Source organism: Carcharodon carcharias, chromosome 36, assembly GCF_017639515.1.
Source record: "Carcharodon carcharias isolate sCarCar2 chromosome 36, sCarCar2.pri, whole genome shotgun sequence".
Taxonomy (NCBI): Eukaryota; Metazoa; Chordata; class Chondrichthyes; order Lamniformes; family Lamnidae; genus Carcharodon; species Carcharodon carcharias.
In genome coordinates this window covers 2,797,436-2,824,537 of record NC_054502.1, presented here as the reverse complement: position 1 = coordinate 2,824,537, position 27,102 = coordinate 2,797,436, and the positions used below count along the sequence as shown (strand labels likewise).

Sequence of the window (27,102 nt, the reverse complement as noted above, 5' to 3'; positions counted from 1 at the left end):
AAAACGACACCGATCGAGCTGGAATTTAATGTTGATCTTATTTTTTAAGTTTGGGTATCAACGTAGCTCCCTGTATATTTATAGATGTATATATATCATTATTAGTCTATGATCAGATCAGATATGTTGCTTTAATGGGTTTTATTGGTACCCTTTGGATGAAGCGAGTCTCTCTCTCTCTCTCTTTAGGAATGGTAATGGGAGTGGGTGCCGGTCACTCACTGAGCCAGAGTTATAGGTATATGTACCTTGGGAGCCCTGTCTCAACAGGCAGTGGGTTTGAACAGTGTGTGAAGGGGAGAGTGAGGAGAGCAGGGTAAGGGGCAGGGGAGGGCCAGCAGCAGTGAGTCAGAAGCCAGCGGGGGAAGGCACTGATTTAGAGGAGGCACCGGGATTAATTTATTGGAGGTCATGATGAGCATCTACAAGTTAACCCCATGACCCGCTTGTGGCCGGGAGGGACTCAGCTTCTGGGTGAAGACAGGAGGATTGACAGTGACGTGTGCCAATCACACTTGAGGATGTAGCTGGATGCCACCCTTCAGTAAAACATCACTCAGCGCTGAGCAAGGTGGTGGGCATCTTCGGCTGAGCTGTGGCATGTTCAACCAAACTTTTATAGAAGCAAAAAACTGCGGATGCTGGAAATCCAAAACAAAAACAAAAATACCTGGAAAAACTCAGCAGGTCTGGCAGCATCTGCAGAGAGGAACATTGCATTTGTTGCTCCCAATGTGGTTTCCTCTACATTGGAGAGACTAAACGCAGACTGGGTGACCGCTTTGCAGAACATCTTCAGACTGTCTGCAAGCATTACCCAAACCTCCCTGTTGTTTGCCATTTCAACACTCCACCCTGCTCTCTTGCCCACATGTCTGTCCTTGGCTTGCTGCATTGTTCCAGTGAAGCCCAACGCAAACTGGAGGAACAGCACCTCATCTTCCGACTAGGCACTTTACAGCCTTCCGGACTGAATATTGAGTTCAACAATTTTAGATCATGAACTGTCTCCTCCATCCACACCCCCTTTCCGACCCCCCTTTTTTTCCCAATAATTTATATAGATTTTCTTTTCCTACCTACTTCCATTATTTTTAAATGTATTTCCATGCATTGTTTTATCTTTACCTTTTAGCCTTTTTCGATTCCTTCACCCCACCCCCACTAGGGCTATCTTTACCTCGCTTGTCCTGCTTTCTACCCTTATTTAGCACATTCCTTAGATAATATCACCACCTTCAACATCTCTTTGTCCTTTTGTCTGTGACATCTTTTGGTTATCTCCACCTATCACTGGCCCTCTATCCAGCTCTACCTGTCTCACCCACTCCCCCACCTTAAACCAGCTTATATTTCACCTCTTTTCCATTTTTCCTTAGTTCTGTTGAAGAGTCACACGGACTCGAAAGGTTAACTGTGTTCTCTCTGCAGATGCTGTCAGACCTGCTGAGTTTTTTCAACCAAACTTTGGGTTGAAAGATTGCAAATAAAATCTCTCAAACTTGAGGTACATTTGCAAGTTTAAAGTTCAGCTTCTAGCTAAAAAAAATGTCCATTGTTAGAACCCAGTGTGGAAATGAAAATAAGCAAGGCTTTTAAATGGAAGTTGCTCTTACCATTGTGCATTGCACAGTAAGTAAAGTTGGAGTGGAATAGGGGATTCTAGCTGGGAGCTTCTGATAAATGAAGTCTTGGTCCAGTCTATGGTTCCTAACTGCTGACTTCAATAATTGGGTGTTTTAATGGGGTTGTCAACTATGACTGAACATATTCAGTACAAGAGTAAGGGGGTCATGTTGAACTTGTCTAAGTCACTCGTTTGGAGTGCATCCAGTTCTGGGCACCAAACCTGAGCAAGGATGTGAGGGCACTGGAGAGAGTAGAGAGCAGATTCACACAAATGATTCCAAGGATAAAGAACTGTAGCTATGAGGATAGATCGGCTAGGTTGGGACTGTCTTCCTTGGAGATAAGAAGGCGGAGAGGAGACTTGATAGTGGTATTCAAAATCCTGAGGGGTATAGACAGGCTAAATAGTGAGAAGCTGTTTCCACTTGAGAGCATCAAGAATTCAAGGGCACAGATTGAAAATAATTGGCAAAAGGAGTAAATGTGATGTGAGGAAAGCTTTTTCACCCAGAGGGTGGTTGGAGCCTGGCATGAACTTCCTGAGAGGGTGGTGGAGGCAGGTTTGATCGAGGTATTGAACAGGGAGTTGGATTGCTATCTGAAGAGACAGAAAGTGCAAGGTCACGGGGATAAGACAGGGCAGTGGGACTAGGTGGAATACTCTTTCAGGGAGTCAGTGCAGACTTGATGGGCTGAATGACCTCCTCCTGCACTGTAAAGATACTGTGATTCTGGGAGATGTCATCACATGACCTGTTACTTCAACTGCCCCTCCCCCAGATTGCTGCCATTGGTTACCCAACACGTCAATCATCCCAGAGCCCCACCTTCCCAAGCATTTTCAGTGTATCCCAGCTTTGATAGTTGAAAATCTAGTCACCCTAAAATACAGGATAGCTGGTCAAGGGGGCTTCAAGCTTCGGAATTCTTGCCCTATAACTCTCTGTCCGTCTCCTTCTTTAAGATGTTTGTTATGAAGAAATATTATATAAAATTTCAGTTTCTATCATCAGGTGGACATACATATGTACTGAGCGTTTTTGACAAGGGCATTTTTGCTAAGCAAAGGGCTTTGGCCCTACAGCAGCTATTATCTTGCATTTGCAAAGGGCACATAGGGAGCAGGAGCAGGAGGAGGTCAATCAGCCCTTTGAGCCTGTGCCACCATTCAGTGTGATCATAACTGAGCCTCTATCTCAACACCGTACTCCCGCTCTCTCCCCATACTCCTTGATGCCTTTAGAGTCCGGAAATACTTCGATTTCCTCCTTAAATATATTCAATGACTTGGCCTCCACAGCTTCCTCAGGTAGAGAATTCCACAGGTTCACCACCCTCTGAGTGAAGAGGTTTCTCCTCATCTCAGTCGTACTTGGTCTGCCCCGTATCCTGAGACTGTGACCCCTTGTTCTAGACCCCGCCACCCCCCCCGCAACCCCCAGCCAGAGGAAACATCATCCCTGCATCCAGTCTGTCCATCCCTGTCAGAATTTTATACGTTTCAATGAGATCCCCTCTCATTCTTCCAAACCCTAGTGAATACCGGCCCAGTCAGCTCAATCTCTCCTCATACAGCAAGCCTGCCATCCTAGGACTCCCTCTATGGTAAGTATATCCTTTCTTAGGTAAGGAAACCAAAACTACTCAATACTCCAGGTGTGGTCTCACCAAGACCCCATAGAGCTGCAGCAAGACATCCTTGATCCTATACTCAAGTCCTCTCGCAATGAAGGCTAACATATCATTTGCCTTTTTAACTGCTTGCTGCACTTGCATTAGCTGCTTTTAGGGAGACACGGAATCTATGGTGCTCGCAGAAGGAGATCATGTGATCCAGCTCCTGGGTACATAAAAAAATGCTGGATTTTGTATGGTCAGAGAGACAGAGCCACAGGGGAAAACAGGCTGACCCAGTCTTTCTTCTGAAACTTCTCTCATCAAAGCTGAGCTGTTTGTGATTTGAAAAACTCACCAGAAGATCTCATTGCTGCAAACCAAGTGTTCTTAAAGAAGAATTATGAATCAACACCATTGTCTCCAAGAGACAAGAGAATCAACCAGCAGCTGCTGTGGACCAAGACCCTTCGGCTGGAAAGAAGCATCTGAGCACTCCGAGAATAACATTATTTCTGATTTATAACTTGGCCAAGTTTTTAAGATGCTCTGCAGAGTTTTACTTTTTTTTTGTATGTTTAGCAGGGGGGGTCGGGGAAGAGGTGTGTTGTGTGTGTGTTGTTTTTCCATTAATGGATATTTGGACATTATGTATATATTAAACCTTTTGTTAATAATTTCTGCATTGTTACCTGCATGAGTTAGCTGGCTTATCTGTTGCAGCAGGCTATACACAGTTAAATGGATACTAAATTGGCAATATCACCTTTTTAACTTCAGACTCTGCTATAACAACTCAGGAGTGGGACAAAGAGAGGAGTCAGTTCACCCTCTGCTAATCTTGTCATAATATGTTCCTTAAAATCTATAGAAGACAGAGAGTTGGGATAAGGGGGGCATTTTCAGGATGGCAACCTATAACTAGTGGAGTGCCACAGGGCTCAGTGCTGGGGCTGCAATTATTTTCAAAACAGATTAATACTTGGATAAGGGAAGTGAATGTACTATCATCAAGTTTACGCTTGACACAAAAATAGGTGGGAAGGCAAGTGGTGAAGATGACAGAGGGATATAGACGGGTTAAGTGAGTGGGCAAAAACTTGGCAGATGGAATATACTGTGGGAAAATGTGAGGTTATGCACTTTGGCAGGAAGAATTAGGAGCTGAATATTATTTAAATGGAGAAAGACTGCAGAAAGCTGCAGCACAGAGGGATTTGGGGCTCCTGGTGCATGAATCACGCTGGCGTACATGTTCAGCCGGTGATAGGGAAGCAAATGGAATGTTGGCCTTTATTTCAAAGGGAATGGAGTATAAAAATAGCTGAGTCTTGCTAAAACTATACAAGGCACTAGTTAGACCAGTTTTGGTCCCTTATCTAAGGAAAGATATACTGGCATTGGGGGCAGTCCAGAGAAGGTTCCCCAGGTTAAGCCTGGAAATGGAGGGATTTTCTTATGAGGAGAGGTTGAGTAGGTTAGGCCTTTACTCATTGGAAGAATGAGAGGCGACCTTATTGAAACATATAAGATTCTTAGGGGTCTTGACAGGGTAGATGTTGAGAGGTTGTTTCCCCTTGTGGGAGAGTCAAGGACCAGAGGGCATAATCTCAGAGTGAGGGGTCACCCATTTAGGACAGAGATGAGCAGGAATTTCTTCTCAGAGGGTAGTCAATCTGGAATTCTTTATCCCAGAGGGCTGTAGAGGCTGGGTCATTTAGTATATTCAAGGCTGAGATAGCCAGATTTTTAATCAGTAAGGGAATCAAGGGTTATGGGGAAAAGGCAGGAAAGTGGAGTTGAGGATTAGCAGATCAGCCATGATCTCATTGAATGGGAGAGCAGACTCGATGGGCTGAATGGCCTACTGTCTGCTCCTACGTCCTATGGTCTTACCTCTCATCTGCCAAATATCTTAGGTGACACAGTGTCAAATTCTGTTTGATAACATTGCTGTGAACCACCTTGGGACATTTTACTGCTTAAAGATGCTACATAAATACAATGGAGACTTTCAGAAGGGCCTGAGCCTGTGTGCTTATACTGGGGTGCAGTCTACACAAGGTCCTACTGGCCCCACAGCTCACCTTATATAGCCGACCTGTGGCCTATGCATTAGCTGCCATCGGTAGGAGGTCTTGTCCTGCCAGCCCACGTCCCGGGGATCTTTCCACAGGAGGGTGACCTGGTCCTGTGTGCTGCCAGTATTCCACAACGCATTCCTTAGGTGCTCTCCTGGGCCACTCTTTGATTTCACAGCCTGATCGGGATCCAAGCAGAAGCACAGGTTAGGAACCTGAACAATGTATCGTCATCACAAACAGAACAGATTGTCCAAGCCCACTGATTAGATCAACTTATTGACCAGACAGTGGGTGCTTTCACTTCATGCTTTGGCGCATGGTCTGTGTGGAGGCTCCAACAGTGAACACATCTGAGTGTTGTGACCTCTCAGACTCAGCTGTTGTTCTCCCATCTCCTGAAGGGTCTCACTCTTACAATATACAAACATACACCACCAAAGTGACCAAGCTCGCTGTTTGAATATAGACTCGGAGGCCTGGTTCATTCTGCTTTTTTGTAGATTTGTTCATGGGGTGTGGGTGTCGCTGGCTGGGCCAGTATTTATTGCCCATCCCTAATTGCCCTTGTTCAGAGAGCATTTGTTTTTTTGAAGAGTCAACCACGTTGTTGTGGGTCTGGAGTCACGTATAGGCCAGACTGGGTAAGAACAGCAGATTTCCTTCCCTAAAGGACATTAGGGAACCAGATGGGGTTTTATGACAATTGGCAATAGTTTTCCTGGTTTTCAATTCCAGATTTTATTCAAATTTCACCATCTGCCATGGTGGGATTTGAGCTGGGGTTCCCCAGAGCATTACCCTGGGTCTCTGGAGCACTAGTCCATGTCACCGCCTCCCCAGAACTCTCCCCCTGGTACAAGGCAGATCCATTACACCATAACTAATCCCTTTCCCTTAAAGGGGGTCACCCTTAAAGCAGGAGATGGGCAGAGATACCTGAGGGTAAGGGGAGAGGGAGGCGTGAGGAGGCCCTGTGGCTCAGGCAGGAGGGTGATGGGAAACTCCTGAGGCCAGGCGGGTGGGGGCAGCAGGGCACAGGGACAGAGTTAATGTTCCAGGCAGATGCATCCCTTTAAAGAGAAGGGACAGCCAGAGGAATCCAGCAGAGTTGGCAGTCACCAAGTTGACTGGCTCTCTTCGACTGAGGACCTGAAAGAGAGACAGCAAGGCTGGACAGGCGTTGAGTTTCATGCAGCTCCATCAGAGATGGTGTAGTCTGGACAATTCCAGCCACTACATTTTGACAGGACCCTGCAGTCAGTGACTTCATAGGCCGATATTGTCTCTGATTCTGGACACCAGTTCACCACAAAGGGCAGACATGTGCCCGGCAGGCTCTGGGCTAATGCCCAAGTTAGACCTCTAGCGTGGATCCTTGTGCTTGATGTGCCTCGAATCAGGGGATTCTGGAGAGACAATCGGGCCATCAGATGTTTGGAAGAATCACTGTTCAGGCATTAGCCTGTACTGCTCCTGTCATCAACCTACACATTTCCCAACAAGAGGTCACTGCACAGTGATATGCAGCAGGAACCATGGCTGACTTTCACAGCTCAGGATTGTAGCTACTGAGTTAGCAGGGACAGGACTGTCTCTCACCCAGCTCCTGGTTACTGAGTTAGCAGGGACAGGACTGTCTCTCACCCAGCTCCTGGTTACTGAGTTAGCAGGGACAGGACTGTCTCTCACCCAGCTCCTGGTTACTGAGTTAGCAGGGACAGGACTGTCTCTCACCCAGCTCCTGGTTACTGAGTTAGCAGGGACAGGACTGTCCCTCACCCAGCTCCTGGTTACTGAGTTAGCAGGGACAGGACTGTCTCTCACCCAGCTCCTGGTTACTGAGTTAGCAGGGACAGGACTGTCTCTCACCCAGCTCCTGGTTACTGAGTTAGCAGGGACAGGCCCTTCTCTCACCCAGCTCCTGGTTACTGAGTTAGCAGGGACAGACCCATCTCTCACCCAGCTCCCGGTTACTGAGTTAGCAGGGACAGGACTGTCTCTCACCCAGCTCCTGGTTACTGAGTTAGCAGGGACAGGACTGTCTCTCACCCAGCTCCTGGTTACTGAGTTAGCAGGGCCAGGCCCTTCTCTCACCCAGCTCCTGGTTACTGAGTTAGCAGGGACAGACCCATCTCTCACCCAGCTCCTGGTTATTGAGTTAGCAGGGACAGGACTGGCTCTCATCCAGCTCCTGGTTACTGAGTTAGCAGGAATAGGACTGTCCCTCACCCAGCTTCTGGTTACTGAGTTAGCAGGGACAGGACTGGCTCTCACCCAGCTCCTGGTTACTGAGTTAGCAGGAATAGGACTGTCCCTCACCCAGCTTCTGGTTACTGAGTTAGCAGGGACAGGACTGTCTCTCACCCAGCTCCTGGTTACTGAGTTAGCAGGGACAGGCCCTTCTCTCACCCAGCTCCTGGTTACTGAGTTAGCAGGGACAGGACTGTCCCTCACCCAGCTTCTGGTTACTGAGTTAGCAGGGACAGGACTGTCTCTCACCCAGCTTCTGGTTACTGAGTTAGCAGGGACAGGACTGTCTCTCACCCAGCTCCTGGTTACTGAGTTAGCAGGGACAGGACTGTCTCTCACCCAGCTCCTGGTTACTGAGTTAGCAGGGACAGGACTGTCTCTCACCCAGCTTCTGGTTACTGAGTTAGCAGGGACAGGACTGTCTCTCACCCAGCTCCTGGTTACTGAGTTCGCAGGGACAGGACTGTCTCTCACCCAGCTTCTGGTTACTGAGTTAGCAGGGACAGGACTGTCTCTCACCCAGCTCCTGGTTACTGAGTTAGCAGGGACAGGACTGTCTCTCACCCAGCTTCTGGTTACTGAGTTAGCAGGGACAGGACTGTCTCTCACCCAGCTCCTGGTTACTGAGTTAGCAGGGACAGGCCCTTCTCTCACCCAGCTCCTGGTTACTGAGTTAGCAGGGACAGGCCCTTCTCTCACCCAGCTCCTGGTTACTGAGTTAGCAGGGACAGGCCCTTCTCTCACCCAGCTCCTGGTTACTGAGTTAGCAGGGACAGGACTGTCTCTCACCCAGCTTCTGGTTACTGAGTTAGCAGGGCCAGGACTGTCTCTCACCCAGCTTCTGGTTATTGAGTTAGCAGGGACAGGACTGTCTCTCACCCAGCTCCTGGTTACTGAGTTAGCAGGGACAGGACTGTCTCTCACCCAGCTTCTGGTTACTGAGTTAGCAGGGACAGGACTGTCCCTCACCCAGCTTCTGGTTATTGAGTTAGCAGGGACAGGACTGTCTCTCACCCAGCTCCTGGTTACTGAGTTAGCAGGGACAGGACTGTCTCTCACCCAGCTTCTGGTTACTGAGTTAGCAGGGACAGGACTGTCCCTCACCCAGCTTCTGGTTATTGAGTTAGCAGGGACAGGCCCTTCTCTCACCCAGCTCCTGGTTACTGAGTTAGCAGGGACAGGACTGTCTCTCACCCAGCTTCTGGTTACTGAGTTAGCAGGGCCAGGACTGTCTCTCACCCAGCTTCTGGTTATTGAGTTAGCAGGGACAGGACTGTCTCTCACCCAGCTCCTGGTTACTGAGTTAGCAGGGACAGGACTGTCTCTCACCCAGCTTCTGGTTACTGAGTTAGCAGGGCCAGGACTGTCCCTCACCCAGCTTCTGGTTATTGAGTTAGCAGGGACAGGACTGTCTCTCACCCAGCTCCTGGTTACTGAGTTAGCAGGGACAGGCCTGTCTCTTACAGCTTTGTGCATTGGTTTCACCTTGAGCTGAAGGCCTGGTTCAGCTACCGCACGGAATGGTGTTGACTGCCAGTACGTCTGCTCTGTCTGTTTCCACATCACCACGTAGAAGCTGGAACTGTCCTGATAGCCAAAGATAAACCCTGCATAGTCATCATCCGTCACAGTGTTCACATGAAAAGTGCCTTCAAAGTCCACTCCATTGAACGCAGTGTAACCTGGGTCGGGGGGTGAAAATAGTACAATCAACATTCTCAGTTCTTACAGCAGCAAAACCTGCATAAACCACTGGGTTAGAGTGAGACAGAGCCAACACCAGCTGAGTAAACCATAATCAAAAACCTCCTGTTTAATATCAGGACCTAACCTAACAGGGAGCTTCAAACACTCCCAGGACAGGTACAGCACGGGGTTAGATACAGTGTAAATATCCCTCTACACTGTCCACATCAAACACTCCCAGGACAGGTACAGCACGGGGTTAGATACAGTGTAAATATCCCTCTACACCGTCCCCATCAAACACTCCCAGGACAGGTACAGCACGGGGTTAGATACAGAGTAAAGCTTCCTCTACACTGTCCCCATCAAACACTCCCAGGACAGGTACAGCACGGGGTTAGATACAGTGTAAAGCTCTCTCTACACTGTCCCCATCAAACACTCCCAGGACAGGTACAGCACGGGGTTAGATACAGTGTAAATATCCCTCTACACTGTCCACATCAAACACTCCCAGGACAGGTACAGCACGGGGTTAGATACAGTGTAAATATCCCTCTACACCGTCCCCATCAAACACTCCCAGGACAGCTACAGCACGGGGTTAGATACAGAGTAAAGGTCCCTCTAAACTGTCCCCATCAAACACTCCCAGGACAGGTACAGCACGGGGTTAGATACAGAGTAAAGATCCCTCTACACTGTCCCCATCAAACACTCCCAGGACAGGTACAGCACGGGGTTAGATACAGAGTAAAGCACCCTCTGCACTGTCCCCATCAAACACTCCCAGGACAGCTACAGCACGGGGTTAGATACAGAGTAAAGCGCCCTCTACACTGTCCCCATCAAACACTCCCAGGACAGGTACAGCACGGGGTTAGATACAGTGTAAATATCCCTCTACACTGTCCCCATCAAACACTCCCAGGACACGTACAGCACGGGGTTAGATACAGTGTAAATATCCCTCTACACCGTCCCCATCAAACACTCCCAGGACAGGTACAGCACAGGGTTAGATACAGAGTAAAGCTCCCTCTACACTGTCCCCATCAAACACTGCCAGGACAGGTACAGCACGGGGTTAGAGACAGAGTAAAGTGCCCTCTACACTGTCCCCATCAAACACTCCCAGGACAGGTACAGCACAGGGTTAGATACAGAGTAAAACTCCCTCTACACTGTCCCCATCAAACACTCCCAGGGCAGGTACAGCTCGGGGTTAGATACAGAGTAAAGCTCCCTCTACACTGTCCCCATCAAACACTCCCAGGACAGGTACAGCACGGGGTTAGATACAGAGTAAAGCTCTCCCTAAACTGTCCCCATCAAACACTCCCAGGACAGGTACAGCACGGGGTTAGATACAGAGTAAAGATCCCTCTACACTGTCCCCATCAAACACTCCCAGGACAGGTACAGCACGGGGTTAGATACAGAGTAAATCTCCCTCTACACTGTCCCCATCAAAGACTCCCAGGACAGGTACAGCACAGGGTTAGATACAGAGTAAAGATCCCTCTACACTGTCCCCATCAAACACTCCCAGGACAGGTACAGCACAGGGTTAGATACAGAGTAAAGCTCTCTCTACACTGTCCCCATCAAACACTCCCAGGACAGGTACAGCACAGGGTTAGATACAGAGTAAAGCTGCCTCTACACTGTCCCCATCAAACACTCCCAGGACAGGTACAGCACGGGGTTAGATACAGAGGAAAGCTCCCTCTACACTGTCCCCATCAAACACTCCCAAAGAGTGGGAAATATCTGAACTTCTAATGTAGAAGTCTTGGTGGCCAGTTTAATATTAAAGCCCCTGGTGAGTGAGTAAGTGAAGCTGCCCTGTTTGTTCTCAGTTGTTCCAGTTTGGGATGTTGCTGTTGACATCACATTTCAATGATTGAACAAATTACGTCAACTTACCAACAGCTAATCCAGGGTCACTGTTCATCGTCTGAACAATCTCCATTCCCTGTCATACAAACAGAAAAGTGATTGAGGAGGGCTAAGTTAGAAACTTCAGGGCCCGCACGCGCTGCTGAAGGACGTTGAAGCAGTGGCAGGGAAGGGAGCGAGGGGGAAGCTGGAGTCCATGCCAAGGATAGAAGGTTTGTGACAGACCGCAGACGCTGACTTCTGTCTTTCCAATGTTTAACCCGAGGCAGCTTATCCAAGATTAGATATCAGAGAAGCAGTGTAAGGACAGAGATGGGAGGGAGGTGGAGCATACATATGGAAACTGAAAAGCTTTATCTGTGGGCGATATCGCATAAGAGGCAGCGTGTCAATGAAGAAGAGGTCGGGGGAACAAGAAGAGATTTTTGGGGAGTTCCAGAGGCAACAAATACAAGAAGAGGTGAAGCCCTTGCTGAAGATGCTCTGCCCATATTTGGTGTATATTTGGCTGTAAGAAAAATGGAACCAAATGAAGACAGTTCCACAGACAACAGAGGAGAGTCAAAGGAAGACGATCAAATTGAAAGTGTGAAAGACTGCCAGGAGGGGATAATGATGCACAGTCATAGACCAGGAGGATTTATTTTGTGACTTTGGTTAGAATATTTCAGTGTTACTGGATGGTCTGAGAGAGTCAAACATGGAGTTGTGGTAAATCAGGGATTTGGAGGGTAACAATCTGTTCAGGGTGAGCTGTACAGCCTGTTATGTGTGTGGGCCTTGTTACTGACATTGTTCCAATGATTCGATTTTGGATCCACTTCTCAAAACTGGGGCCGAAATCTGTTCAGCTATCACTGATTAACTCCTAAAACACTGAAACAGACACTACAGACAGTGGTGACTGTACATCGAAATCCATAAAATTTACAAGGCAAAAACAGGTTGTTCAGGCGAACCAATCCATCTGTGTTGCCTTTCACTCGAAGCAACCCGTTCTAATCATGTTTACTTGCTTTGTTTCCTGATTCTATTCTGATCCGAAATGGTGATAGTTTCTACCTCAATCACTAACTCTGGAAGTGAATTTCACAGCATTACAACTCTGTAAATATTGCTCCTGTCCTCTGTTCTAAATCTCTCACATTTAATCCTGTGTGTCAGGCCCCTTTCCAGACAGCTATTGGGAATGATCTGCTTTCTCTTTCCTCTGCCCCTTCTTTCACATTTTTAAACACTTCCATCACATCGCCCCATAATCGATATTCCATCAAAACAAGACCCAATTTTTGGTTCTTCCTTGTATTTTTTTGCTTCTACTGAGCAACACCCAGTAAATCTGTGCTGAAGCTTCTCTGCTGCCTTAATATACCTCACATAGCTTGCAGCCCAGGACTGCAGTGTTTTGGCTGAGGTCTCATTAAGGTTTTATATTAGCTCATCATTAATGAGTTACAGAAAGATAAAACCTCAGAGAAAAAGCGAAAGCGGGAACGAGAATTAATACAGGTACAGAGATGCAGAAAGAATAAATTTACCTGGTTTAGGACCACCCAGTTCGGGTCAATCTGTGCATCACCCTCAGGATCTAGAACAACAGTCTGATAGGCACGGAAATCAGTAAGAGTGATCTCTGCACTCTCGGGACAGACATCAAACTGGTCAAAGACAGCATCATTATCAAAGTCATTTTCACAAACATCACCAATCCCGTTATCTGGCACAAAAGATAAGGACAATATCAGAATGAAACATTGACACCTACCCCATCTGGCCCCGTTACCTATAAACAACACCCCCCTCCTCATACCCAGCCCAGCTCCACAAAATTCATCCCCTCCCCCGATCTCCACCCCCATCACCAAACCTCACCCTCATCCTCAAACCCCAGCCTCAGTTCCCCGTGGATGTTTTCAAGGATACTATCTAACCCCTTTACGGTGGGAGACTTGATGTGAATCACTAACCATCAGAATCCTTCTGATTGGGGTTCACAACTAAGCGGCAGTTATCAGGGCCCAAAGGTCCATAGTCAGGAATTCCATCGTTGTCATCATCATCGTCACACTCATCACCCAACCCATCGTTGTCAGAATCCAGCTGGGAGCTGTTTGGCGTTTCTGGACAATTGTCTTTGGAGTCTTGGTGCCCATCTCCATCGCTAAAACCCAAACCCAATCAAAACTGGTCAACAGCTCATCATAAACAGAAACAAAGAGGATCAACAGCTCATCATAAACAGACACAAACAGGATCAACAGCTCATCACAAACAGACAAACAAACAGGATCAACAGCTAATCATAAACAGACACACAAACAGGATCAACAGCTAATCATAAAAAGACACAAACAGAATCAACAGCTCATCATAAACAGACACACAAACAGGATCAACAGCTCATAACAAGCAGACACAGAAACAGGATCAACAGCTCATCTTAAACGGACACAAAAAGGATAAACAGCTCATCATAAACAGACACACAAACAGGATCAACAGCTCATCATAAACAGACACAAACAGGATCAATAGCTCATCAAAAACAGACACACAAACAAGGTCAACTGCTCATAATTTACAGACACAAACAGGATCAAGAGCTCATCATAAACAGTCACACAAACAGGATCAACAGCTCCTCATAAACAGTCACACAAACAGGGTAAACAGCTCATCATAAACAGTCACACAAACAGGATCAACAAATCACAGTAAACAGACACAAACAGGTTTAAGAGATCATCATAAACAGCCACACAAACAGGATCAACAGCTCATAATAAACAGACACACAAACAGGATCAACAGCTCATCATAAACATGCACCCAAACAATATCAAGAGCTCATCATAAACAAATACACAAACAGCATTAACAGCTCATCATAAACAGACACAAACAGGATCAACAGCTCATCATAAACAGACACACAAACAGGGTCAACAGCTCATCATGAACAGTCACACAAACAGGATCAACAGCTCACCATAAACAGACACAAACAGGTTTAAGAGATCATCATAAACAGACACACAAACAGTATCAAAAGCTCATAATAAACAGACACACAAACAGGATCAACAGCTCATCATAAACATACACCCAAACAATATCAACAGCTCATCATAAACAAATACACAAACAGCATTAACAGCTCATCATAAACAGACACAAACAGGATCAACAGCTCATCATAAACAGACACACAAACAGGGTCAACAGCTCATCATGAACAGTCACACAAACAGGGTCAACAACTCATCATACACAGTCACACAAACAGGGTCAACAGCTCATCATGAACAGAAACAAACAGGAAAAACACCTCATCATAAACAGACACACAAACAAGGTCAACAGCTCATCAAAAACAGTCACACAAACAGGATTAACAGCTCATCATAAACACACACACAAACAGGATCAACAGCTCATCATAAGCTTACACACAAACAGGATCTACAGCTCATCATACAGGTACAAACAGGATCGATAGCTCATCATAAACAGACACAAATAGCATCAACAGCTCATCATAAACAGACACACAAACATGATCAACAGATCATCATAAACAGACACAAACAGGATAAACAGCTCATCATAAACAGATACACAAACAGGATCAACAGCTCATCATAAACCGACACAAACAGGATCAACAGCTCATCATAAACAGACACAAACAGGAACAACAGCTCATCATAAACAGACACAAACAGGGTCAACACCTCAACATAACTAGACCCAAACAGGAACAATTGCCCATCATAAACAGACAAAAACTGGATTAGCAGCACATCGTAAACAGATACACAAACAGGATCAACAGCTCATCTTAAACAGACACAAACTGGATCAAGAATTCATCATAAACAGACACAAACAGGATCAACAGCTCATCATAAACAGACACACAAACAGGATTCACAGCTCATCATAAACAGACACAAACAGGAACAACAGCTCATCATAAACTGACACACAAACAGGATCAACAGCTCATCATAAACAGACACAAACAGGATCAACAGATCATAATAAACAGACACACAAACAAGATTAACAGGTCATCATAAAGAGACACAAACAGGATCAACAGCTCATCATAAACAGTCACACAAACAGGATCAACAGTTCATCATGAACAGTCACACAAACAGGATAAACAGCTCATCATAAACAATCTCAAAAAAAGGGTCAACAACTCATCATAAACAGACACAAACAGGGTCAACAGCTCATCATAAACTGTCACACAAAGAGGATCATCAGCTCATCATAAACAGATACACAAACAGGATCAACAGCTCATCATAAACAGACACAAACAGGATCAACAGCACATCATAAACAGACACAAACAGGATCAACAGCCCATCATAAACAGACGCCAACAGGATAAACAGCTCATCATAAACAGATACACAAACAGGATCAACAGCTCATCATAAAAATACACAAACGGGAATAACACCTCATTATAAACAGACACACAAACAGGGTCAACTGCTCATCATAACCAGACAAAAACAGGTTCAACCGCTGATCAGAAACAGACACAAACAGGATCAACAGCTCATCATAAACAGACACGAACAGGATAAACAGCTCATCATAAACTGTCACACAAAGAGGATCATCAGCTCATCATAAACAGATACACAAACAGGATCAACAGCTCATCATAAACAGACACGAACAGGATAAACAGCTCAACGTAAACACACACACAAACAGGATCAACAGCGCATCATAAGCTGACACACAAACAGGATCTACAGCTCATCGTAAACAGATACAAACAGGATAAACAGCTCATCATAAACAGACACAAATAGTATCAACAGCTCATCATAAACAGACACACAAACAGGATCAAAAGCTCATCATAAACAGACACAAATAGTATCAACAGCTCATCATAAACAGATACAAACAGGATCAATAGCTCATCATAAACAGACACAAATAGTATCAACAGCTCATCATAAACAGACACACAAACAGGATCAACAGATTATCATAAACAGACACAAACAGGATCAACAGCTCATCATAAACAGACACACAAAAAGGATCAACAGCTCACCATAAACAGACACAAAAAGTATTAACAACTCATCGTAAACAGACACACAAACAGGATCAGCAGCTCATCATAAACCGACACAAACAGGAACAACAGCTCATCATAAACTGACACAAACAGGATCAACAGATCATCATAAACAGTCACACAAACAGGGTCAACAGCTCATCATAAACAGTCACACAAACAGGGTCAACAGCTCATCATAAAAATACACAAACAGGAATAACTCCTCATTATAAACAGACACACAAACAGGATCAACCGCTGATCATAAACAGACAAAAACAGGATCAATCACTGATCATAAACAGACACAAACAGGATCAACAGATCATCATAAACAGACACACAAACAGGATCAACAGCTCATCATAAACAGACACAAACAGGTTTAATAGCTCATATTAAACAGACACTCAAACAGGATCAACAGCTCATCATAAACAGACACAAACAGGATCAATAGCTCATCATAAACAGACACACAAACAGGATCAACAGCTCATCATAAACAGACACACAAACAGGGTCAACAGCTCATCATAAACAGTCACACAAACAGTGTCAACAGATCATCATAAACAGTCATACAAACAGCATCAGAAGCTCTTCATAAACAGACACACAAACAGGATCAACAGCTCATCATGAACAGACACACAACCAGTATCGACAGCTCCTCTTAAACAGAACCAAAAAGGATCAACAGCTCGGCATCAAGAGTCACACAAACAGGAACAACATCTCATTATAAACAGACACAAACAGGATTAAAAGCTCATCATAAACAGTCACAAACAGGATCAACAGCTCATCATAAACAGATACACAAACAGGATCAACATCTCTTCATAAACAGACACACAAACAGGATCAATAGCTCATCAAAAACAGACACAAACAGCATAAACAGTTCATCATAAACAGATACACAAACAGGATCAACAGCTCATCATAAACAGATACAAACAGGATCAACAGCAGATCATAAACAAACACAAACAGGATAAACAGTTCATCATAAACAGATACACAAACAGGATCAACAGCTCATCGTAAACAGACACACAAACAGGATCAGCAGCTCATCATAAACTGAAACAAACAGGAACAACAGCTCATCATAAACAGACACAAACAGGAACAACAGCTGATAATAAACAGACACACAAACAGGATTCACAGCTCATCATAAACAGACACAAACAGGAATAACAGCTCATCAGAAACCGACACAAACAGCTCATCATAAACAGACAAAAACAGGATCAACAGCTCATCAAAAACAGACACACAAAGAGGATTAACAGCTCATCATAAACAGACACAAACAGGATCAGCAGCTCATCATGAACAGACACAAACAGGAACAACAGCTCATAATAAACAGACACACAAACAGGATTCACAGCTCATCATAAACAGACACAAACAGGAATAACAGCTCATCAGAAACCGACACAAACAGCTCATCATAAACAGACACAAACAGGGTCAACAGCTCATCATAAACAGTCACACAAACAGGATCAACAGCTCATCATAAAAATACACAAAAAGGAATAACACCTCATTATAAACAGACACAAACAGGGTCAACTGCTCATCATAACCAGACACAAAAAGTATTAACAGCTTATCGTAAACAGACACACAAACAGGATCAACAGCTCATCTTAAACAGACACAAACTGGATCAAGAGCTCATCATAAACAGACACACAAACAGGATTCACAGCTCATCGTAAACACACACAAACAGGATCAACAGCTCATCATAACTAGACCCAAACAGGAACAATTGCCCATCATAAACAGACAAAAACTGGATTAGCAGCTCATCGTAAACAGATACACAAACAGGATCAACAGCTCATCTGAAACAGACACAAAATGGATCAAGAGCTCATCATAAACAGACACAAACAGGATCAACAGCTCATCATAAACAGACACACAAACAGGATTCACAGCTCATCATAAACTGACACAAACAGGAACAACAGCTCATCGTAAACACACACAAACAGGATCAACACCTCATCATAACTAGACCCAAACAGGAACAATTGCCCATCATAAACAGACAAAAACTGGATTAGCAGCTCATCGTAAACAGATACACAAACAGGATCAACAGCTCATCTGAAACAGACACAAACTGGATCAAGAGCTCATCATAAACAGACACAAACAGGATCAACAGCGCATCATAAACAGACACACAAACAGTATTCACAGCTCATCATAAACAGACACAAACAGGATTCACAGCTCATCATAAACAGACACAAACAGGAACAACAGCTCATCATAAACTGACACACAAACAGGATCAACAGCTCATCATAAACAGACACAGAAAAAGGATCAACAGCTCATCATAAACAGTCACACAATCAGGATAAACAGCTCCTCATAAACAATCTCAAAAAAAGGGTCAACAACTCATCATAAACAGACACAAACAGGGTCAACAGCTCATCATAAAGAGTCACACAAACAGGATCAACAGCTCATCATAAACAGACACAAACAGGAACAACAGCTCATCATAACTAGACCCAAACAGGAACAATTGCCCATCATAAACAGACACAAACTGGATTAAGAGCTCATCATAAACAGACACACAAACAGGGTTCACAGCTCATCATAAACAGACACAAACAGGATAAACAGCTCATCATAAACAGATACACAAAAAGGTTCAAGAGCTCATCATAAACAGACACAAACAGGATCAACAGCTTATCATAAACAGACACACAAACAGGGTCAACAGCTCATCATAAGCTTACACACAAACAAGATCAACAGCTCATCATAAAAATACACAAACAGGAATAACACCTCATTATAAACAGGCACACAAACAGGGTCAACTGCTCATCATAAACAGACACGATCAGGAGAAACAGCTCAACGTAAACACACACACAAACAGGATCAACAGCTCATCATGAGCTGACACACAAACAGGATCTACAGCTCATCATAAACAGATACAAACAGGATCAATAGCTCATCATAAACAGACACAAATAGCATCAACAGCTCATCATAAACAGACACACAAACAGGATCAACAGATCATCATAAACAGACACAAAAAGTATTAACAGCTCATCGTAAACAGACACACAAACAGGATCAACAGCTCATCATAAACCGACACAAACACGAACAACAGCTCATCATACACTGACACACAAACAGGATCAACAGCTCAGCATAAACAGATACACAAACAGGATCAACAGCTTACCAGAAACAGACACGAACAGGAACAACAGCTCATCATAAACAGTCACACAAACAGGATCAACAGCTCATCACAAACAGACACAAAAAGGAATAACACCTCATCATAAACAGACACAAAAACAGGATCAAGAGTTCATCATAAACAGACACAAACAGGAAAAACAGCTCATCATAAACTGACACACAAACAGGATCAACAGCTCAGCATAAACAGATACACAAACAGGATCAACAGCTCAGCATAAACAGACACGAACAGGATCAACAGCTCATAATAAACAGACACGAACAGGATCAACAGCTCATAATAAACAGACACACAAACAAGATTAACAGGTCATCATAAACAGTCACGCAAACAGGGGAAACAGCTCACCATAAAGGGACAAACAAACAGGATCAACAGCTCATCAAAAACAGATACACAAAAAGGTTCAAGAGCTCATCATAAAAAGACACCAAAACAGGATCACAAGCTCATCATATACAGACACAAACAGGATCAACAGCTCATCATAAACAGACACAAACAGGATCAACAGCTCATCATAAACAGACACACAAATAGGATCAACAGCTTATCATAAACAGACACAAAAACAAGATTAACAGGTCATCATAAACAGACACAAACAGGATCAACAGCCCATCACAAACTGTCACACAAACAGGATCAACAGCTCATCATAAGCAGACACACAAACAGGATCACCAGCTCATCATACACAGACACAAACAGGATCACCAGCTCATCATATACAGACACAAACAGGATCAACAGCTCATTAAAAACAGTCATACAAACAGGATCAACAGCTCATCATAAACAGTCACACAAACAGGGGAAACAGCTCACCATAAACAGACACACAAACAGGATCAACAGCTCATCATAAACAGTCACACAAACAGGATCAACAGCTCATCATAAAAATAGGTCACACAAACAGGAATAACACCTCATTATAAACAGACACACAGGTTCAACTGCTCATCATAACCAGACAAAAACAGGATCAAAAAAATAGTCACACAAACAGGAATAACACCTCATTATAAACAGACACACAGGTTCAACTGCTCATCATAACCAGACAAAAACAGGATCAACCGCTGATCATAAACAGACACAAACAGGATCAACAGCTCATCATTAGTTGACACACAAACAGGATCTATTACTCATCATAAACAGATACAAACAGGATCAATAGCTCATCATAAACAGACACAAATAGCATCAACAGCTCATCATAAACAGACACACAAACATGATCAACAGATCATCATAAACAGACACAAACAGGATAAACAGCTCATCATAAACAGATACACAAACAGGATCAACAGCTCATCATAAACAGACACACAAACAGGATCAACAGCTCATCATAAACAGACACACAAACAGGATCAACAGCTCATCATAAACCGACACAAACAGGGTCAACAGCTCATCATAAAGAGTCACACAAACAGGATCAAAAGCTCATCATAAACAGTCACGCAAACAGGGGAAACAGCTCACCATAAACAAACAAACAAACAGGATCAACAGCTCATTATAAACAGACATAACAGGATCAACAACTCATCATAAACAGTCACACAAACAGGATCAACAGCTCATCATAAAGAGACACAAACAGGATCAACAGATCATCTTAAACAGACACAAAGAGGTTCAACAGCTCATCATAAACAGACACAAACAGGATCAACAGATCATCATAAACAGACACAAACTGGATCAACAGCTCATCATAAACAGACACACAAAGAGGATCAAGAGTTCATCATAAACAGACACACAAACCGGATCAACAGCTCATCAAAAACAGACACAAAAAGGAGTAACACCTCATTATAAACAGACACACAAACAGGATCAACAGCTCATCATGAACAGACACAAACAGGATCAACAGCTCATCATGAACAGTCACACAAACAGGATCAACAGCTCCTCATAAACAGTCACACAAACAAGGTCAACAGCTCATCATAAACAGTCACACAAACAGGATCAACAGCTCACCATAATTAGAAACAAACAGGATCAACAGATCATCATGAACAGTCACACAAACAGGATCAACAGCTCCTCATAAACATCACACAAACAAGGTCAACAGCTCTTCATAAACAGTCACACAAACAGGGTCAACAGCTCATCATAAACAGACACAACCAGGATTAACAGCGCATCGTAAACACACCTTGAAACAGGATCAACAGCTCATCATAAACAGAAACAAACAGATTATCAGCTCATCATAAACAGACACAAACAGGATCAACAGTTCATCATAAACAGACACAAACAGGATTAACAGTTCATCGTAAACAGTCACACAAACAGGATCAACAGCTCATCATAAACAGACACAAACAGGATCGACAGCTCATCATAAACAGACACACAAACATGATCAACAGATCATCATAAACAGACATAAACAGTATAAACAGCTCATCATAAACAGACACACAAACAGGATCAACAGCTCATCATAAACCAACACAAACAGGATCAACAGCTCATCATAAACAGACACAAACAGGAACAACAGCTCATCATAAACAGATACACAAACAGGATCAACAGCTCATCATAAACAGACACACAAACAGGATCAACAGCTCATCATAAACCGACACAAACAGGATCAACAGCTCATAATAAACAGACACAAACAGGAACAACAGCTCATCGTAAACAGACACAAACAGGATCAACACCTCATCATAAGTAGACCCAAACAGGAACAATTGTCCATCATAAACAGACAAAAACTGGATTAGCAGCTCATCGTAAACAGATACACAAACAGGATCAACAGCTCATCTTAAACAGACACAAACTGGATCAAGACCTCATCATAAACAGACACAAACAGGATCAACAGCTCAGCATAAACAGACACACAAACAGGATTCACAGCTCATCATAAACAGACACAAACAGGAACAACAGCTCATCATAAACTGACACACAAACAGGATCAACAGCTCATCATAAACAGACACACAAACAGGATCAACAGATCATCATAAACAGACACAAACAGGATCAACAGTTCATAATAAACAGACACAAAAACAAGATTAACAGGTCATCCTAAACAATCTCAAAAAAAGGGTCAACAACTCATCATAAACACACATAAACAGGGTTAACTGCTCATCATAAAGAGTCACACAAACAGGATCAACAGCTCATCATAAACAATCTCAAAAAAAGGGTCAACAACTCATCATAAACACACATAAACAGGGTTAACAGCTCAGCATAAAGAGTCACACAAACAGTTCAACGTAAACAGTCACACAAACAGGATCAACAGCTCATCATAAACAGACACAAACAGAATCAACAGCTCACCATAAACAGACACAAACAGGATCAACACCTCATCAAAACTAGACACAAACAGGAACAACAGCCCATCGTAAACAGACAAAAACTGGATTAATAGCTCATCGTAAACAGACACAAACTGGATCAAGAGCTCATCATAAACTGTCACAACCAGGATCAACAGCTCATCATAAACAGGCAAACAAACAGGATTAACATCCCATCATAAACAGACACAAACAGGATCGACAGCTCATCATAAACAGTCACAAACAGGATCAACAGCTTACCATAAACAGTCACGCAAACAAGATCAACAACTCATCATAAACAGAAACAAACAGGAACAACAGCTTATCATAAACTGACACACAAACAGGATCAACAGCTCATCATAAACAGACACACAAAAAGGACCACCAGCTCATCATACACAGACACAAACAGGATCACAAGCTCATCATATACAGACACAAACAGGAACAAGAGCTCATCATAAACAGACACAAACAGGATCAACAGCTCATCATAAACAGACACACAAATAGGATCAACAGCTTATCATAAACAGACACACAAACAGGATCAATAGCTCATTATAAACAGACACAAAAAGGATCAACAGCTCATCATAAACAGACACAAAAACAAGATTAACAGGTCATCATAAACAGACACAAACAGGATCAACAGCTCATCATAAACTGTCACACAAACAGGATCAACAGCTCAGCATAAACAGTCTCGCAAACAAGATCAACAGCTCAGCATAAACAATCTCGCAAACAAGATCAACAGATCACCATAAACAGACACAAACAGGATCAACACATCATCAAAACTAGACACAAACAGGAACAACAGCCCATCGTGAATAGACAAAAACTGGATTAACAGCTCATCGTAAACAGACACAAACTGGATCAAGAGCTCATCATAAACTGTCACAACCAGGATCAACAGCTCATCATAAACAGGCACACAAACAGGATTAACATCTCATCATAAACAGACACAAACAGGATCGACAGCTCATCATAAACAGTCACAAACAGGATCAAGAGCTTATCATAAACAGTCACGCAAACAAGAGCAACAGCTCATCATAAACAGACACAAAAACAAGATTAACAGGTCATCATAAACAGACACAAACAGGATCAACAGCTCATCATAAACAGTCACACAAACAGGATCAACAGCTCAGCATAAACAATCTCAAAAAAAGGGTCAACAACTCATCATAAACAGACACAAACAGAGTCAACAGCTCATCATAAAGAATCACACAAACAGGATCAACAGCTCATCATAAACAGTTACGCAAATAGGGGAAACAGCTCACCATAAACAGACAAACAAACAGGATCAACAGCTCATCATAAACAGATACAATCAGGATCAATAGCTCATCATAAACAGACACAAACAGGATCAACAGCTCATCATAAACAGTCACACAAACAGGATCAACAGCTCATCATAAACAGACACAAACAGGATCAACAGCTCATCATAAACAGACAAAAACAGGATTAACAGCTCATCATAAACTGTCACACAAAGAGGATCAACAGCTCATCATAAACAGACACAAACAGGATCAACAGCTCATCATAAACAGACACAAACAGGATAAACAGTTCATCATAAACAGATACACAAACAGGATCAACAGCTCATCATGAACAGACACAAAGAGGATCAACAGCAGATCATAAACAGACACACAAACAGGGTCAACTTCTCATCATAAACAGACACGAACAGGAACAACAGCTCATCATGAACAGACACAAACAGGATCAGCAGCTCATCATAAACAGTCACACAAACAGGATCAGCAGCTCATCATACACAGCCACACAAACAGGGTCAACAGCTCATCATAAACAGTCACACAAACAGGGTCAACAGCTCATCATAAAAATACACAAACTGGAACAAAAGCTCATCATAAACAGACACACAAACAGGGTCAACTTCTCATCATAAACAGACACGAACAGGATGAAACAGCTCAACGTAAACACACACACAAACAGGATCAACAGCTCATCATAAGCTGACACACAAACAGGATCTACAGCTCATCATAAACAGACACAAATAGTATCAACAGCGCATCATAAACAGACACACAAATAGTATCAACAGCTCATCATAAACAGACACACAAACAGGATCAACAGATCATCATAAACAGACACAAAAAGGCTAAACAGCTCATCATAAACAGATACACAAACAGGACCAACAGCTCATCATAAACAGACACAAACAGGGTCAAAAGCTCACCATAAACAGACACAAACAGGATCAACACCTCATCAAAACTAGACACAAACAGGAACAACAGCCCATCGTAAACAGACAAAAACTGGATTAACATCTCATCGTAAACAGACACAAACTGGATCAAGAGCTCATCATAAACAGACACAAACAGGATCAACAGCTCATCATAAACAGACACACAAACAGGATTCAAAGCTCATCATAAACAGATACACAAACAGGATCAACAGCTCATCTTAAACAGACACAAACAGGGTTAACTGCTCATCATAAACAGACATAAACAGGACCAACAGCTCATCATAAACAGTCACACAAACAGGATCAACAGCTCATCATAAACAGTCAAACAAACAGGGTCAACAGCTTATTATAAACAGTCACACAAACAGGGTCGACTGCTCATCTTAAACAGATACAAACAGGATCAATAGCTCATCATAAACAGACACACAAACAGGATCTACAGCTCATCATAAACAGATACACAAACAGGACCAACACCTCATCATAACTAGACCCAAACAAGAACAACAGCCCATCATAAACAGACAAAAACTGGATTAGCAGCTCATCGTAAACAGATACACAAACAGGATCAACAGCTCATCTTAAACAGACACAAACTGGATCAAGAGCTCATCATAAACAGACACAAACAGGATCAACAGCTCATCATAAACAGACACACAAACAGGATCAACAGCTCATCATGAACAGACACCAAAACAGGGTCAACTGCTCATCATAAACAGACATAAACAGGATCAACAACTCATCATAAACAGTCACACAAACAGAATCAACAGCTCATCATAAACAGTCAAACAGACAGGGTCAACGGCTCATCTTAAAGAGACACAAACTGGATCAGGAGCTCATCATAAACAGACACAAACAGGATCAATTGCTCATCATAAACAGTCACACAAACAGGGTCGACTGCTCATCATAAACAGTCACACAAACAGGAACAACAACTCATCCTAAACAGACACAAACTGGATCAAGAGTTCATCATAAACTGACACAAACAGGGTCAACAGCTCATTATAAACAGTCACACAAACAGGGTCGACTGCTCATCATAAACAGTCACACAAACAGGAAAAACAACTCATCCTAAACAGACACAAACTGGATCAAGAGTTCATCATAAATTGACACAAACAGGATCAAGAGTTCATCATAAACAGTCACACAAACAGGGTCGACTGCTCATCATAAACAGTCACACAAACAGGGTCAACAGCTCATCAAAAACAGACACAAACAGGATCAACAGCTCATCATAAACAGTCACATAAACAGGGTCAACAGCTCATCATAAACAGACACAAAGAGGATCAGCAGCTCATCATAAACAGACACAAACAGGATCAACAGCTCACCATAAACAGACACAAAAAGGATTAACAGCGCATCGTAAACAGACACACAAACAGGATCAACAGCTCATCATAAACAGACACACAAATAGGATCAACAGCTCATCATAAACAGACACAAACAGGATCAACAGCTCATCATAAACAGACACCAAAACAGGGTCAACTGCTCATCATAAACAGACATAAACAGGATCAACAACTCATCATAAACAGTCACACAAACAGAATCAACAGCTCATCATAAACAGTCAAACAAACAGGGTCAACGGCTCATCTTAAAGAGACACAAACTGGATCAAGAGCTCATCATAAACAGACACAAACAGGATCAATTGCTCATCACAAAAAGACACCAAAACAGGGTCAACAGCTCATTATAAACAGTCACACAAACAGGGTCGACTGCTCATCATAAACAGTCACACAAACAGGAACAACAACTCATCCGAAACAGACACAAACTGGATCAAGAGTTCATCATAAACTGACACAAACAGGATCAAGAGTTCATCATAAACAGTC

At 43.3% G+C, this 27,102-nt stretch overlaps 1 protein-coding gene across 1 annotated transcript in view; it reads right to left on the bottom strand.

The window, feature by feature from the left end:
* LOC121272860 (thrombospondin-3-like) overlaps positions 1-25,283 on the bottom strand; it is a 33,277-nt gene extending 7,994 nt beyond the window's left edge. The window contains exons 1-9 of the mRNA XM_041179694.1: positions 25,190-25,283; positions 23,695-23,832; positions 22,916-23,053; positions 15,670-15,790; positions 13,133-13,326; positions 12,704-12,882; positions 11,193-11,241; positions 9,063-9,259; positions 5,331-5,503 (exon numbers count right to left, since the gene is read on the bottom strand). Coding sequence (XP_041035628.1) covers positions 5,331-5,503; positions 9,063-9,259; positions 11,193-11,241; positions 12,704-12,882; positions 13,133-13,326; positions 15,670-15,790; positions 22,916-23,053; positions 23,695-23,832; positions 25,190-25,283 — 1,283 coding nt within the window. The remainder of the gene's footprint in view (positions 1-5,330; positions 5,504-9,062; positions 9,260-11,192; positions 11,242-12,703; positions 12,883-13,132; positions 13,327-15,669; positions 15,791-22,915; positions 23,054-23,694; positions 23,833-25,189) is intronic.
* Between the last annotated feature and the right edge of the window lie 1,819 nt (positions 25,284-27,102).